Source organism: Apis cerana, linkage group LG8 (genome assembly GCF_029169275.1).
Source record: "Apis cerana isolate GH-2021 linkage group LG8, AcerK_1.0, whole genome shotgun sequence".
Lineage (NCBI taxonomy): Eukaryota > Metazoa > Arthropoda > Insecta > Hymenoptera > Apidae > Apis > Apis cerana.
This window is the reverse complement of record NC_083859.1, coordinates 2,592,994-2,610,985: the sequence shown is the minus strand read 5'-3', so window position 1 is coordinate 2,610,985 and position 17,992 is coordinate 2,592,994. Positions and strand designations below refer to the sequence as shown.

The window sequence follows — 17,992 nt, the reverse complement described above, 5'->3', positions numbered from 1 at the left end:
ATTCAAATAGATTTTCAAATAGATCATAAAAAATAATTTTAAATACAAATATGTATCATCACATGAAAAAAATTCATAATTTGATAAAAAGTGATAAAGATTTTTCTGCATTAACAATTTAAGCGATTTTTTAATTATAAAGAATTTCTTGTTATACTATCATTATGTAACTTTAAATTGGAGAGTTGTGGGAGTAGAGAAGTGCGATATAGATTAACATTACGAGCCAGTCGAGTCCACTTTCTCGCATTAAGAACGAAGCTTACAAACACGCACATGATGGCTATTAATTAAGTCCAAATTTATTTCAAATTAATAATTATAAAGTGACTGTTATATACTTCATACTTATAATAATTTTTTAAATTGACATTCAATATTTATTATTCAACTTCTATTAATCTTAAAAATAGATGGAAAGAATCTTCAAATCCACTTTAGTGTATTCAAGGTAAACCTGTTTGCTATAAATATTATGGAACTTGATTCATTCTTCTAATAGTTAATTTATACTTGGATATAATTGATGTCTTTATAAAAAAGAGATTAAAATCTATAATTAAAATCTTCAACTATGTTTCAGAAATGCATTTAATAATTCAGAATTAAAAAGTTAATATAGCTGGACTATGAAAATAGTAGATTTATACTAATTCAATACTACTGTTATCTACTTGTTGTCTGATAAAATTTAAGTGATGTTCGAAATCTTGATGATGATGATTTTCAAAATATATAAAATAATCAATTATTGGTGAAGAAACTAATTCATAAAATCATAATGATGATTTTTAGTTTGCTAAATTATTAATGGTAATATTACCTTCACTTGAATTGACTAATGAATGTTGCAAAAGAAGATTGAAAAAACTATTTCTTTTTTACTTAACCCAAAGTAAAAGTGAAAATTGCTTACTGACAAGCAAAAACGTTGAAATTGAAAAAAAAGATGAGGAAAAAGATTTTTATTTCCTCAAAGAAGTGTTTGCAAATGGAATGTTTGCATAATTCTTGGCACGGACTAAATCAGGAAAAATTCATATTATGAAAAAGGGAAATCCTTGTTTAGACAACTTGTATAAGCATATGCATTAATTTCATTAGGAAATATGTTGAACCATTTTTAATTATAATTTTTAAGTTAATTTTAATTTTAATTGAAATAATTCTCAAAAAAATAATTAAAGATAATATATATATAAATAATTGAAGATAAATTATATTTAGATTTAATTATTAAGATAATTATTAAGAAAATCAGAAAATTAACTTCATTAATATATTATCTTCCATTTAAGTGCAATCAGGTAATCTAAAATTCTAACATTTATTTATTTAATCTACTGAATCTTATTTTTCTAGTTAGTATTGTTAGCTATCCAGTTCCATATCATTAGTTATCAAGAAACCTACTTTGAAAACAATAGATATAGTGTTATTGGAAAGAGAACAAAGATAAATTTTAGAAATATTTATAATACTCTCATGATCAATACATCTTCTCTTAGTTTGTTCTTTTTTTCTTTTTACTTTATTATTTTTTTTTTCTTTTCTTATACATTTCTACTCACTGATCCTTGATCAATCTTTCAAATCTCTTCTAATTATAAAATTCTATTTTAAATTCTTATTCTATTTCTATTTGAATTCTTATTCTTAATTCTATTTTTTTTATGTTTTCCTTAATTTCATTTTAATAATTTAATAATTTATAATCTACTATTAAGGATTACACTTCATTTATTTTTTAATTCTATTTTCAAGTTTCTTTTTTAGTTCTCTTTTTCATTTTCAATGTTTTTCTTTATTTGTTATTGTTTTTTATTAGTATATTTTTTGCTATTTTTTTTATATGATATATTTCAAGTTTTTAAAAATATTTATTTTAAGTTTTTGAACTCTTGAATCTTTAATAATTTTTCTAATGTCTATGGTAATAGTTCTCTATTCTTGACGATTTCATTGCTCTTTTATTATGCATCAGATGGTCTCGTAACCATTTCTAATAAGCGAGTGTGCGTGTAATGCGCACGCATGATGCAGACGAGCAGCCTCTGGAGAAGCTCTCTCCAGAGGAGGTCGTGAGCAAGGCCACTTGGGGCGTTGCCCTCGTGAGTTCGATCTCGAGCTTACTTAAATGTGGCTGGTTATCCACATATCAATGACTGGTTCGATCGATCTACTGGGTGTCTTGATTTCATCTTCTGTTTAACTTCTATTTTTTCGTGTCAACATATCAAATAATTTTCTTTAAATAATCTTCATTTTCTTAATTAATGCAAGCTTGGTCTTTTTTGACAACGTTAATGGATGACGAAAATTAAATCTTCTAAAATAGATCATTTTTGATTTTTTAACTATTGTCGTCTGAGAGTTAATATATTTTGTATAAAATGTTAGAGTTATATTTTTGTCATGAAATTTAATTAGAATTCAATTCATGCAAACATTAAATAATAATCTCATTGGTTATTTCAATGAGTATAGCGATCATAATCTGAAGGTCAAGAGCAACGCATTGAGAATAATGATTCGTCTGAGATTAAAAGTGTATGCTAATAAGTCGCGTAGGTGTCATTGTTTAAAGACTGAGAAATATGTAGATGTCAATTGTTATTATGCTGTTTACAACCTTGTTACATGAATCCAGTGATTAAAATATGTGTATTTTATTTATAAATAATTTTATGGAAAATGAAAATATCATTCATGTGGAAAATGCAAATATTGTCAAATAGATGAAGACATGTTTATTAATAAGATATGAAAATGGATACATTTTGAAATTTATAAAACAAAGATTTGAATCAATATTATGAATCAATATTGACGATGAAAAACTAAATAAAAAGCTCTCAGTTATGTAGTTTCCTATGACTATTTAGTAGTTCTGGAAGAACTTTGAGAAACATATCTGCACAATGTATTCGAGTTCCCAGAGAAACATTCTGTGACGATCAAGTTACTCATGGAAGTTATGTAAGTGCATTATCGTCTTCTTAAAACAATACCTGCCATTTCCTGCTTCACAAAAGCTTAATAAACTAGGAACATAAAAGAAATAAATAGTTTTTATCTGCTAAAATAGCATTTCAGTATTACTTATAAAGAAGATCAAAGACTAAAAGATTGTGGATGTAACAAAAATAATTTTTTGTCAATATTTGCTCCCATCAAAAGTATGCAACAAGTATGTAACAAAACTGTGTATAATATAATAAAGAATATTTAGAGTACAATAGCCAAAATAAGACAAAAATAAATTCTTATTTTCAATGATATCCATATATGCATATATCGTGATTGCTTTTTTTATAATATTGCAACATTATAATATTTACATGCAATATTTTGCAATAATATTATGTCATGCTGCAAATTGGATTTAAATGGTAATTTATGGAATTTTTATATAATTTTTTTTTCATTAGTTACATCAGGTGCAAATATGTTTCAACAAATATATGGAGAAAGGAATACCAACTATTTATAGAGCTGAAAGATTATATGTGATATAAATGGCGTTTAAAATTGCAAATCCGATTCTCGGTGTAGCTGCAATTTCATATTCAATTGTAACAGTGAGGAAAACGAACGCTTGAAACATTATTATTGATTCACTGACTGCCGGGAGTTATATAAATCTATGGCGTATTTTATTTTCTATAAAGCATTTTCTGTTACTTTCATTTAAAGAAACCAAGCAGAGCATGTTACACATAGGAAATAAATGTGGATTTATTTTTTACGGATGGATTGGTCAAGATATGTGCCAATGTGAATAATTTACAAATTGAAAAAACTAATGCAATTCACTAGGAAATCTATTGTCAAGAAAATCCATGAATTTAAATAAATTTAGATTAATTAGAAAATAAAGAAATTATAACTAATCTATATTTGTAATATTCTAATAAAAGTTTGAAAATTTGCTAGATAATATTTTAAAAAACTAATATAAAATTGATACAATTACAATATAATATAAATCTGAATTTCTTAATAAAAATATATATTTTATTATATATCATAAAAGAAATATATTAATCACGAAAATATTGATCTAATAGAGGAAAAGTTAAAAAAAAGTGGAAGAATAGCAAAATGCAATTGATTGCATTATATGAATTGATCCTAATATCATCATTAGATTAAATATTGTAATTTGACAAAATTGTCTCTTTACATCACAAAAGAAGGATTACATTAGTTGATATGATTCAATAAGTAATTTTGCGAATGCTTATATTTCATGCAGCGATGGCAACCTGTTTCTTTTTTACAAGAAAGTTTTTTCAATATTCAGTGAATTAGATCGCATCGTATATTATTTGAAATATTATTCAAATATGGTCATTTTAACGCTAAAAAGTATTATTTTTAAGGAAAAAATAATGTAATCTTTTAAAATAATACTTAAGAATTGATTCCTGATTATTAATGGCTTGAGAAGTCTTTGTCTTGCCATAAATTTCTATTCAAAAGTGATAATCATTGGAAGACATTTGGAAAAAGGAAATTGAATTTTATTATGGCGTCGAATGTTCTTCAGAATGTATAGTATTGGTAGTTATTAACACTGAAAAGTATTACCTTGTGAGTACCACCATTACAATTACTTGAAGGCAATATATGAGAGAATAAAAAGAACCGAGTGCATTGGCAAAGTGCAATCGCGTCTTCTTTGGTATTACGCGTATTGCATAATCGTATGTTATGTAATTTGCTCATAAACGGAGGAAAGAACAAAAAGGAAAAAGAACGAGAGAGAGAGATCGATCGAGAAAGGTCTTCGAGAAATCTCTACAATTTTTTCTTCGCTAATTACAATTAACTAATAGATATTTAATTCGTGTATCAAATATCTATTTATTTTTGTGTAATATATATTTAGAATTAAAAGTATGGATTAAACATCATCAAAACAATCATTTAAAAAAACAAAATATTAAAATAATTAGTTACAAAAGAAAACTGCTATAGTAATTCCTTTGTACAATAATCATTGATATATAATATCACAAAATGTGCGTATTATATGTTCATATATATATATATGAAATGGTTGAAGCTTGATTACTATACTATATTATTATATACATTGATTACATAACGTAAAAGAGAAGAATATAAAGGAGCCAATTCATTCTCCTTCATCTTTTGTGACTCACCTAAATGATTTGTACGTGTTTGGCATATTTATACTCCAATTATAAGTTATATAGATCAAAATATAATAATTAAAAATATATTTATCAATTTTATTATTGAATCAATTGTCTTTGACAATCTTCACATAATATTGATAATACATAATATTGATATTAATCTAATATTGATAATAATATTGATATAGATTGATTAAATAATACATATCTATAAAATGTATATATAAAAGATTATACATACATTTACGTTATAAAACAATATAAAATTATCAATCTTATTTTAATAGAATTTTGACAAAACTGATTTAATTATTGTTATATTGTTTAATTCTAAATAAAGATTCATTAATCTTATAAAAACAAATAATAAAAATTAGTTTCAAATTGTATATGATAATAATACCACAATAGATAATACTAGATAAAAAGTTGGAAATAACCCTAGAGATCCTAGGGAGAAAATAATTTCAATTTTTATAAAAATCGTAGACTGACATGTTTAAATCAATAATTATAATTCATAAAGAATATATTATTCCTTTCAGAATCATAAATTGAAAATTCATATATTATTATATATCAATTAATTACAAAAAAATTAATTATAGCAAGCTAATTTTAGTTGAATAATTGAATAAATTGATCTGATCTTTGATGATGAGTTTCGTTCAAAAAATTAGAAATATGTTTTTAATTGTATTATATGATTTAATATTATTTCTTCTTGATTGAGAAGTGTTCATCTTAATAGCGGCCTATTTTCCCACATATTTTCCACTATTCATTTTGCTACAAACCAATCGTGATTTGTTATCGCAAATCGATCAGTGGCCGATAGTAATAGAAACTTTCTTGGTATCGTAACAATCGATTCTATAGTAAGTTTCACGACGGTTATCGATAGTCGTCTAGAGACGAGGCTAGAAATCTCCACTAAATGTGCTTCATTGAACACGCGCCACTTTTTTCAAATCTGTCTGTATTTTATTCTACTTAATTATGTTCCGCATCAATGGGCTGGTGTAAACTGATATCTGAAAGTAATCGATCTGTGATCGTTTCGATTTCACATTTACATAATACAAACACAAATATTCTATATGTATTGTTTTTGAATATCAAGAAAGAAAGTATTTCTCTTTAAAAAAAATATTTAGAAATGTGGTAAATGTGATAATTATGGTAAATTGAGGCTTATATTTATTGGTAGCAGTAATAATAATAATAATAATAGAATGGCTTTAATATTATAAATAAAAAGAGTAGTTATGATTAATATTTTTATTATCTTTTGTACTTAACTATTCAGTAAATAGAGTCTCCAAGTAAAAAAAGGAGAGAAAACGGAGAAAGTTTGACGAATCCAAAAGAAACTTCACCTTGAGGTTATTGGTGTTTTATGACTTCCTAAAAGTCGAATAGTGAAGAGGTTAGGTTCGTGTTGTCATCTGTCTATTTCATCTATGTTTTTGAAATTCTTATTCCTTATAAGAATTTTTCTTATAATAAATTTTTTTATTTATAATTGAGATTAATTTTTATAAATAATTATTTCTCTATCGAATCTCTATCGATAATTATATCGATTCGAAGTTGAATCAATATCAATTCAATTGGAAGTTTGTAATATATTTCACATTTAAACATAATTCGATGTTTTTTAATGCAAATTAATGCAATTCTAATATAATATCATTAAAATTAAGATTAGAAAAAAGATATCAACAAAAATTGTTGAGTCCGTGATTGATTCAGCAAATCTTCAATCGAAAAAAAAAAAGAACCACGGAATTTTGTGATTCATAATGAATGTTTGATTTTGCAAGAGTTTAAGATTTCTCGAACAATTTGCGGGAAAGTAAGAACGAATAAAAAAATGAAAAAAGAGAACGAGTATTAGAAAAGTAGCTTCTGGGAAGACTGTATGCTGTGAAAATAGTGTTTTCTCTTTGAATAGATAGTTTTGCAACTGATTCACTGATCGATATACCTCGTTCTCGACAATACGATCTCGATTTCTCGGCCCTCTACATCGAGAAAATTATTAAATCATCTAGTGAAAGGATTTTATTCGTAGATTTATCAAATTCGATGCATTAAATGTGAAATCGCATTATTTATTTTTTAGATTTAATATTTATATTAGTTATTATTTTCTATTTTTTTTTGTTAATTTAATTATAGTTGATAAGAATCGAGGAAAGAGAAAATACATGGAATTGCATTAAATAATATCAACTTTCACGAAAATTTTATTTAACAGTAATCTTGATATCTTTCAAATATAAAAATATTACAACAAATATTAGAAACAAAAAAAAAATTAAGTGCAACTGGAAAAAAATATATATCTTACAAATTTCAATACAAAAATTATTCTTTTATAATAAGGATATTTTATAAGAATATAAAAGAAACGAAGAAGATCGAATTAAAGCTGATTTATCCATGCGTGAATAATTGCAGAATGTATTTAAATATTCAGTGCATGTTGATCCTTGATGTGCTCTGCCTCTTTCCGCTCAGGTATGTAGAGCATTTCCTTTAATACAACCGGTATTTCTATTGCATGTAGAATAGGACCTCCAAATGGAATCGCAAAACTCGTTTCCAAACGAACAGTGTGGTTGCATGATATTCAATAATTGCATGATGGTGCAGACTAAGTCATGAATCTACTTCATGGTGGCCCTGTTCAGCCATTAACCTACATTCAATTTCATATGATATCACAAGTGAAAATATGGGAAAATGGAAAAACATGTTTTGCAAAAATAAAATTTTAGCTAAGATAAAAGCTTTCTTAGTTAACATATGTATATTTATATTTTAGGCATAATTAATTATTTAAAATTCAATTATTTAATTAATCCTTCTTTAATTCTTGAAAATTATTAAATCATTGAATATATCTTTATTGTCCAACAGAAACTAGAATTTTCTTACGATCAATGGTGTGATATAAAGCATTTAAATGGTCACAAATGCGGGATAGAATTAGTGCATACATTTGAAAATTATGTAATGGGCAAAAAAAAAAAAAAAAAAATAGGAAAAAAGAAAAAGAATAAGAGGCAGAGAGATGTACCATAGTTTGAGCTCCCTCGCCTTCCTAAATTCCAATAGCGCATCCCGTTATTTCTCCACCTGTCTGATCACTTTGTCAGAATAATAATTGACCACTTTCCAGTCTGTTTACTGCAGAGGTGATCGCTAGATTATGAATGAAATGAGTCAATTGTTTCTCGTGATGTTCTCTGAAATATGTTCAACGAAATATGAGTATTTAAGCAACAAATATCTCGAAGATATAATTTTCATCCTAATTTAACATTCATTCCTAATTTCTGTTGCAAGATATAAATTTTTAGATTTTTATAATTAAATACAATAAAATTTTATTTATAGGTAATATATATATATAGTTTAATGATTCTTAATAATGGAGAAATTTTTTGAAATATTTAAAAAATTTATTTTTCTATATAATTTTCTTAGATGTAATTCCAATTGCAAGAGGTTATTTTATATTCTAGAAAATTTAATAAATTATAAAAAAAATATTTTCATTACAGAGATTAGATTATTAACAATATTCATAAATGCTAATATTTCTTTTAATGTCTGAGTGTGAAAATGACATGAATAAACTATTTTTCGATGTTTTGTTAATAACAAAATTATACAATATTGTTTCCTTATGACTTTCGAAGTTTTCGCATTTACGAATACCATTCAAGAAATAGCACATCGCTAATAGCATGCTGTCTCTAGAAGAATTATATCATTTCTACATAACTTATCGTGAAGGTGTACATAAGTACCAGAATATAGTATTAACTTTTATGTAATCATAAGAAATGTTGTAAATTCCAAAAGAACGTGAATTAATGATAATAGATGTATATATTCTGCATACATTGTATGCGGAAAACAATCGACACGCATTGCATTGCGATCTTTGTGGATTAAGGATTTTTATTACATGTACATTAGCCTGTGAGACTGCTTGTGGAAAGCATGTTGTATTGTCTGATGATGTGCATGACTATTTTGTCAATAAGTAGTATTTCAGGATTAACAAAATAATTTAAGTGCTGTGGTAATATTCTAAAATATGTGAAATATATAAGTACTTATACTTATAATTAAATAATTTTGAAAAAAGTCATAGATAAATGCATTAAACTGAATTATATTGTACAATGAACTATAGCATAACATCTAGAAATTTAATATCATGTGACATATCACATATCATATGACAGATTGTATGATACTTGTTATTTAAAAAAGTTAAGATTATAACTATAATAAAGAACCACGAGCAAAAGAAAAAGATATGAATAGTTAAAAAAGGAAAAAACAAGCTAATCGGTTAGATTATAAACGTGTCACGGTCAAGGTCGTCTAGTTACTTGACAAAGATGAAGGCAAAGAATAGTAATATATCATAATCATTAAAATATTTTCAGAGCAAAGATTTCATGATCATTGTTAATGATATTGTATAATAATTTCACTTCAAAGCCATTTATTCACAAACATGATTTCTGCTCATTAATTACTGTTTTATCTACAACAATATAAAAGTTGTATACATAATTGTTGAATAATTGTAATATAGACATTTCATTTTAAATTTATCTGACTCATTTATAGGATTATTACATTTATTACAAATGATTATAATATGAATTTTGTAATTTATATTTATATTAAACTAAATCAAATATGATGAAGATAATTAAATATTTTAAAAAGTTATATTTATTATTCATTGCTAATATAAATAAAAAAAATATTATTGAATATTATGTCAAAGAAAGCATTTAACATTTTTGACATTGAAATAAGATAAAAAAATCTGATAATCATTGAAGTTCTAACTATTAGCTACTTCTATTTTTTCGATCATTTATAAATAAGAGTTTCTAAATAAATAAGGATTTTTTAATTATTAATTATACAAATATAAAACTTATTCATAATAATACATATATACAGAAATAAATTGAAATATAATGCTTCTAATAATATACTATGCAATTTTCTTCATCAAAAAAGAAAAAAAAGTTTATCAATCACAAACAGGATATATTTCTTTTATATACTATATCTGTCATTTTTTATTATCTATTTCTTGAAATAAGATAACAAAAAAAGCAATTTCAGAGCACTAGCAGGATATAAATCATGGCTCTTCCTTGGGATTTTTAACTGAAACTTCGGTCCAGAAAATGTAGAAAAAACATTGATATTTCCTGCTTGCGAGGCACCTAGCCAACGAACCGAATCGTAAGAAATACCTTAAGGACGGTATCTTCTAAATAACCAGGGAACGTGTAATCTGTAAACCTCGATACGTTGATTGACCAATTACTCTTTCTGGTTCGTGCAGATGCTGGACGAGAATAAAGCTGTTACTAGGAATTTGAAAAAATGATCACTAATAAAAAAACATAGAACAAGTGCAATTGAAAACTCTAGAAGAATTTTATTATTATTATTAGATATATTATTGACAGATGAAATTTATTAACAGATAAAAACAACTAAAAAGAAAGAAAGAAACTATGTATATTGATAAAAATGTATATATATAGAATGTATATTGATAAAAATTTATTAATTATTATTTTAAAATATTTGTGAATAGTGAATAACATAAATCTATTATGTCAAATTAATTAAAAACTGTTTATTATATGAGAAAATATTTTAGAATTTTAAAAATCGTACAATTGAATAATAAAGATTATAAATGAATTTCTAAAGAATTCTAATTTGACGATCAAAAGTTTTTAAGATATACATATATTTTAATTAATCTGATCATATTTTATTTTAAAGAAAACTTTGTTATATTATAAATTACTACTTCAAACTATTAATTCAAGAGATATTTTAGTTTTAAAAAGTAATTAAGATAAGTGAAATTAACAGCAATCGATGTTCGTAAATGTTTTCCATAAAAGAACTGGACACTTTGGTTCAGACTTTCTGTTGCAAGAACGGAATTAAATCTGTGGTTCAACGTCTCCAGGGTACGCATTGCCTCCGCCTCATTACTGTGCTTCTTTCTCGCGTATACCTCGTGGTAGAAAACGTGCCTACCACGGCAATTTATTGAGCAACCCACTACCACGAATTGCTTTAGGGACGCGTCTAGGAATCACGTGCACTCGCACGTGGTGATACTCTTTGCGTAGATTTGAGAAAGATTTATTAATTTGTGGTATAATGTTGTCGTTTCTAAATGTCTAGAATAAGCATATGCCATCTTCTAATCTTATTAATTGTAATTCATAATATATTAAAATATTTCAAAAAAAGTATAATTTTATAAAGTTAGTTTCTTTTTCATATGATCGAGAAGTGAATGTAATGTTCAAAATAATTTTTTTAAATAAAATTATATATTTTTTAATAAAATATTTCTTAATCTAATAGCTTATAATAATTTTTAGAATATATTATAGATCCTCAAAGTTTATAAAATATTATTTTTATGATTTTTTATGTAAGAATTTATTTTTATTTTTATATGTAATGAGAAAATTGAAATTTGATATTTGCCAGTTTATTTCTTTCTTTTTATTAATTTTTATAGTATTTTTTATCTATTAATTTTCTATATTCATAAGAATTTTAGGATAATCTATAATCTAAACAGAGATGAATCAACATTTCACCGATTCGAGTTTATCAATTTATTATATGGAAATATACGATACTTGCACAGTTGGTTGTATTACATGCGCGCAATTAACATCGATGACTGCGTTTGCCATTTTTAAATGATAGTCGATTATGTAAAGGGTCTTTCTTCGAGATCCGAATTATATAACGGTATCATTCCTTCGATATAATCATCGGTTACCCGTGACTGGAGTGATTGATATTGAAATAGGTGTGTGGATCTCAATTTGTTTTCCTTGATTATATCCAATGAAAATCGAAATTCTGCCTAAACGATAAAACAATTATGTTAGCTATCAACTTATTAAAATTGTATCAAAAATCCAAGGGATAGATGATTCAACGTAAAAAATTGAATAAAATATGATCATATAAATTTCTTTAATGAGAATCTCTCTTTCCAAGAAAATTAAATTAAAAAAAATTATTAAATTTCTTTTATTTTAGAAAAACCATTATAAAAATAGTAAATAGATGGAGTTTATGTGCTGTATTATTATTAAAAATTTTCAAATTCAGTTTTCTTATAAACTGCGTTTCCTATGGAAAAATATTTCTCTTCACTTTTTGTTTAAACGTTTATAATTAATATTATGAAAATATTTTGCATAATGTGTCAATGAAATGTTAAAATGTGATTTAAAGATTGTCAGTTTAAATGAAAGATATTTTTTAATTTAATAGTTCTATTTACTTTGTATTCGAAAACCTGACATTGTAAAGGAATTTTAAACGACTCCAAGTGGTCGTTTTCCTTTCAACGGCCAACAGTCACGTTCATTCAATTGGCAAATGTCGCAACAGTGTGCGAGAGAGTCAGTTATGAAATCACTGATGAAACCATGTTTTCCTCTGCGACTTCAAAATAAGATTCATTCAGAATTTTATGTTATATTATATCATCTTCTGTATAATATTTCAATACAATCTATTTAAATCTACTGAATAGAATGGTAAAAGAGTAAATATTATTTTATATTAATACATTGTAAGATAATTGTTTACAATTACAAAAAAAATATTATATTAATCAATATTAAGTATGAAATTGCATTCATTTTCAGAGAAATGCAGACATGATATATATACAATATAAGGTGTAAATTGGGCTACAAGTATCACATTAAACGTTCCTCTATATCTAGCCAAGTCAGATAAATGGTAATCGATCTCTGTCTGCTTTATTTGACACAAGAGACCGATAGGATAGATTGCGTTATAGGAAACGATATTCTTCTTTTTATCACGTGTTTCGTCTTCCAAGTGTCACCGTTCCACTATATCATTTTACATGCGTTCCAGAATATACATTACTTATATAGCATTGATAACTTAACTTTTTCAGTTACAGATGTTATATATACATATACATGTATATGTATAGCATCTTTATAATTATTGAAATACCAAGAAAATATCTAAAGATCTATGATGAAAAAATAAGTACCAAATAAAATACTAACATATTCAAGTTACTATTATAAGTATTTAAGTTAATATTGAAGTATTGAAATACTGACATCGAAATAATATAGTTCCTAAAAATTGAAATAACAGTATAAAAAAATTAAAAAATTATATTACATTGATTGAAACAATTTAAAAATAAAATAAAATTATTTTTTTAATTGATTGTTCATTTGCCAATTAATGAGATCTGTAAATCTTATTGAAAAATTAAATTATAAAATTTATTGTGATTATTTGAAATATACAGATTTTAACATCATATTTAAGATATATTTAAGACATTTAACAATCAGATAATTGTTTGTTCCATGAACAAGTTCAGTTCTTTTTCGAGTATAAAATCATGGAGATTAATTCGGCCATATTTTGAAACGGCCACAGATGATAATAGTTGACATTGAATAGTTGCGTGACATGGAAACATAAAAGTGTAATCGTTGTATGTTTGCGGAAGCCATAGAGAATTTGTGTCACGTTTGTTTTAATGCACGCTTTCATTTCGTACACATTGAGAAATGTTGAGAAATCGTCATCAAAATTGTTTGCAGAATTATTGCTTGCTGAAATTGCCATGTAAATGATACATTAAAATGTAAACCTAATGACTTGTATATTTATGAAAAAGTATATAATACAAAGATATAAATATGCATGCTAAACAATATTTCTAAAAAGCTATATGGTATTAATTCATAAAATAGGACTGAAATCTTTAATTCAATAATAATATATAATTCTTTTATAAATAATATTTATACAATGTTAATATACTTGTAAAACATCTATAGAAGATCGATTTTAGGAATCAAAAAAACACAAAAATTGATATATCAAAGTATCGATTGAGATTTATTTATAAATTTTATTCTAATTTTATTTTATTTTTTAATTTTTCTGTAACAATATTTTTTTTTATTCTTATTATTCTTATTAAGTTGATTAAATATTTTTTTAATGAAAAATTTTCTTTATTAATTTTTAGAATTAGAGAGGAGAGGCCATCCAGAATGGTTTTAACTGTGACCGAAGATACACCAGCAGACATGCTGGCCGGTAGTATGGAGCTTCTGGTCCAGTTACCTCGGGAACATCATCTTCAAATGCAAAGAGTCACGGTACAGAGAAGGTATACATATTTAATCTACTTTATAAATTCCTACAATATGGCTATGGAATACTTTCAAAATATAGTTTTAAAATAGTTTCAGTAAATCCACCCTTATTTTTGTTTTCTAATTATTGTTATCGCCTGATTGATGAATCATCTAGATTTAACCATTAAAAAATACATGAATGAAATGTATTATGATAAACATTAAAAAAAAAAAAAGTATTTTTGATATCTTCAGTTTTAAAAGGCTGATAAGATTTTAGCGATAATGAAAATTCTTATCGCACAATCAGTAATTTTTATATTAATAACAATGTTTTTAAAAGTTAATGAAAGTTAATCACAATCCAATCATAAAATAAATTGTAGGACAATATTTACAATATGATTTATTTCATTCAAAATTTATTTTCTTATGTTTTACTTTATACTTATTTTTATATTTATATTTATATTTACATTTATACTGATTGATTATTTGATGATTATAGATAAAAGTGATGTTAGAAAAAATTTTTAAAATGCAAATGCAATCTTTATTGGAAAATTATCAATGCTTTTTAATTACAAATAGTTCTCTCTCTCTCTCTCTCTCTCTCTCTCTCTCTCTCTCTCTCTCTCTCTCTCTCTCTCTCTCTCTCTCTCTCTCTCTCTCTCTCGCTCTCTCTATTGATTTTTAATAAATTTTTTCTTTGAATAGAATTTCTTTTACTTTTCATAAATCGTCATAGAAATGATAATGGATAAAGAAGCTTGTTTATGAAAAAATGTTTCATTTAAAAGAAAGTACACACACACAAACACAATCAATTCGTTGTTTCATTCGTGTTGAAAAAAAATATTTTCTCATTTTTTGTTTCGTCTTTTATTATTATCATAATAATTTATATTGTCATAATAAAATTAATAATTATAATATTTTTTTTAACTTTTCATTATAAACTATGATTATTCAAATAATTACATAATATAATTAATAAATAATTAAATAATAAAAATTTACATAATTTCATTTTATGAAAAAAAATATATATATTTTTATAAATATATTTATAAAATTAGATTCAAAAATTTTTCTTTTCATCTTTATAAAATGATATTTTCTATGAATTTTAAATTGAATATTAAAAAGAGAATATTCAAAAAGAAAAATATTCTCACTGTTAGAAAAAATATTCTATATTTTCTATTCTAATTCTATTTTAATTTTATTTGTAAAATCATAATTTTTAAATGTTAAATTAAAAAGATTAAATTTTTTTAATTAATAAATATATATTTAGTTTATTTAATAGTTTAATTAATAATATATTTAGTTTAATTAATAAAATTATTTTATGAATAATAATTTTGAATTTAAGTTTTTATGTTTTTCAAAACATTTATAATTTAAAAATTTGATTCTTCAGAGGCAATGTATCATAAAATAATATAATATATGGCATAATCGAAGATCTACTTTTGGTGTCCAGATTTCCATGAGCTAATTTTAATTATCTTCCTTGATTTTTTCTATCTGCAGTACACCAATGATGGATCTCCTCGTGCAAATTGCCACGGCTCACAAATTGACAGCTTCCAACTATACTCTACAAGCGATTGGAGAACGTGGGATGGTTTTATCTCATCAACCCAATACACCAATTGGTGCGTTGGATGCACTTCAGGTATTATATGTATACATTATGAAATGAATACATGCATATACCATAATTGCTCTTTTTTTTTTTATGAATATAGATGCTAAAGCAATATATATACTCAGAATATATATTCATTTTAAATAATTCGTATTATATTCTTTTTATTGTTTTTTTTTATAAATAATATATTTATATTAATATTATTTTATATTTTAAAGAAATGATTGAAATATTTAGAATAAATATTTTCATTATTTTTAGTGAAAACTTTGATAAAAATTAAAAAAGAAATTTAATTTAAAATTATTGAAATTATTTTGCTTTAATTAAATCTTTTTTTTTAAAGAAAACATAAGAATAATAATCAAAATTCTTGGGAAAAAATGATAGCTTGAATAAACAAATTTCATCATCTTTTATGATAAAAAGTATTGCATTTTTTGTAATTAAAAATGATAATAAAAGAGGAAATAACTCATACTCAATATAATTCGTAGAAAATTTTTTTAAATATGATATTGATTAAAATTAAAAAAAATATTGATGGAAAATGTTAATGAAAAATTGTTGAAAATTATTATTGAATAATTAATATTAAATATTGAAAAAAGTTTTCTTTTAGAAATTTTAATTAAAGAATTTTTTAAAGAAACAGAAAGTTAGCAAAAAGAAAATGTTGTTTCTCCATCTTTTTTCTATTTAGAAAAATGAAGAATTATTATAAATAAAGAAATAAAGAATTCCACGAATTCCTTGAAGAATTCCATGAATTCATGATACTTGAGTTTTTAATTCTTATAAAAAATTGCTTTTAATCTTTTCTAATCACATCATATCTAATTTAATAAACTGTTTTGTCACATGTTTAATTTTTTTCAAAATCTTGACTATTTTTGTTATGCTTTTCAAATTGAATAATTTTTATATTTTATTTCAATCGTAATTTTCAGTAGAATCATTTATTATAAAGTATCAAATATTTTAATAATTCCATCAATATTGAAAATTATTTTATCAAAAATAAATAGTTAAACATAAAAATTATTTTATGTTTAATGTTTCAGGTAAAATTATTACCTAAACAGGGAACTTTGGTACCAAGAAAAGCGAAGCAAGTTAATCAACCGTTTGAAACTACTTTCAGATTACAGGTAAAAATATGAGAACAAAAAATATATATTTCGTATATATTTGATGTATTAAAAATAATAATATTTAAACTCAAAATATTCCGTAAACATTTCCTTATAAAGTGTTTTAGACGTTCTAGTTTTATCACCATTTTTAATATCTATTTTTATATATACGATTTATCAAGTAATACTGGAAAAATTATGATTGTGCAATTATTGTAGGTACATCTACCAAGAAATCAATTGTATGTATCGAGAGTCAGTCCTAAGATGAACTTGGGTGAGATCTTGGAAGAAGTATGTCGTGAAAAAGATCTAGATAAGAACAAATATGAACTACGTCACCCAGGTAAATAAATTTAAATTTTTATGTAATTAAAAAAAAAAGTCATAGAAAAGAAAAAGAAAAAAACTAGAAGTAGAATAACAAAGATAAAAGTTAGAGTTAAAGATATCATTAAAAATTCTAAAAACTTGTTTGAAACATTAATAAAAGAAGTAAAAACATTGACTCAAAACCTGTTAGAAATTAAGAAGTTAAATAAACTAACGACGAACTATGTTAAGCAATTAAAATGTTGACATAAGATTTTAAGAAAAAGAAAAGAGATTTATTATTTGATTCATGCAACAAAAAACTATATGATAAAATTATGTGTAAACGAATGACTAATATTTGTTGAAAAATAACAACTAAAATAAATTTTTAATTAAATTGTATTATAATACTATTTTTATGTGTGTGATTAATATGCACATTAATTT

At 24.2% G+C, this 17,992-nt stretch overlaps 1 protein-coding gene across 9 annotated transcripts in view; it reads left to right on the top strand.

Annotated features, from left to right (window-relative positions):
- The window catches only part of LOC108003324 (cordon-bleu protein-like 1), a 66,602-nt gene that overhangs the window by 38,974 nt on the left and 9,636 nt on the right, over window positions 1-17,992 (top strand). For 8 of the 9 annotated variants that reach the window (XM_028669158.2, XM_017065510.3, XM_062078037.1 and 5 more), the window contains 4 exons: window positions 14,323-14,466; window positions 15,974-16,118; window positions 17,159-17,245; window positions 17,450-17,576. In XM_028669158.2, coding sequence (XP_028524959.1) covers window positions 14,323-14,466; window positions 15,974-16,118; window positions 17,159-17,245; window positions 17,450-17,576 — 503 coding nt within the window. Of the gene's footprint in view, window positions 1-2,953; window positions 2,980-14,322; window positions 14,467-15,973; window positions 16,119-17,158; window positions 17,246-17,449; window positions 17,577-17,992 lie in introns of those variants that run through there. The other variant, XM_062078036.1, reaches the window with a different exon arrangement.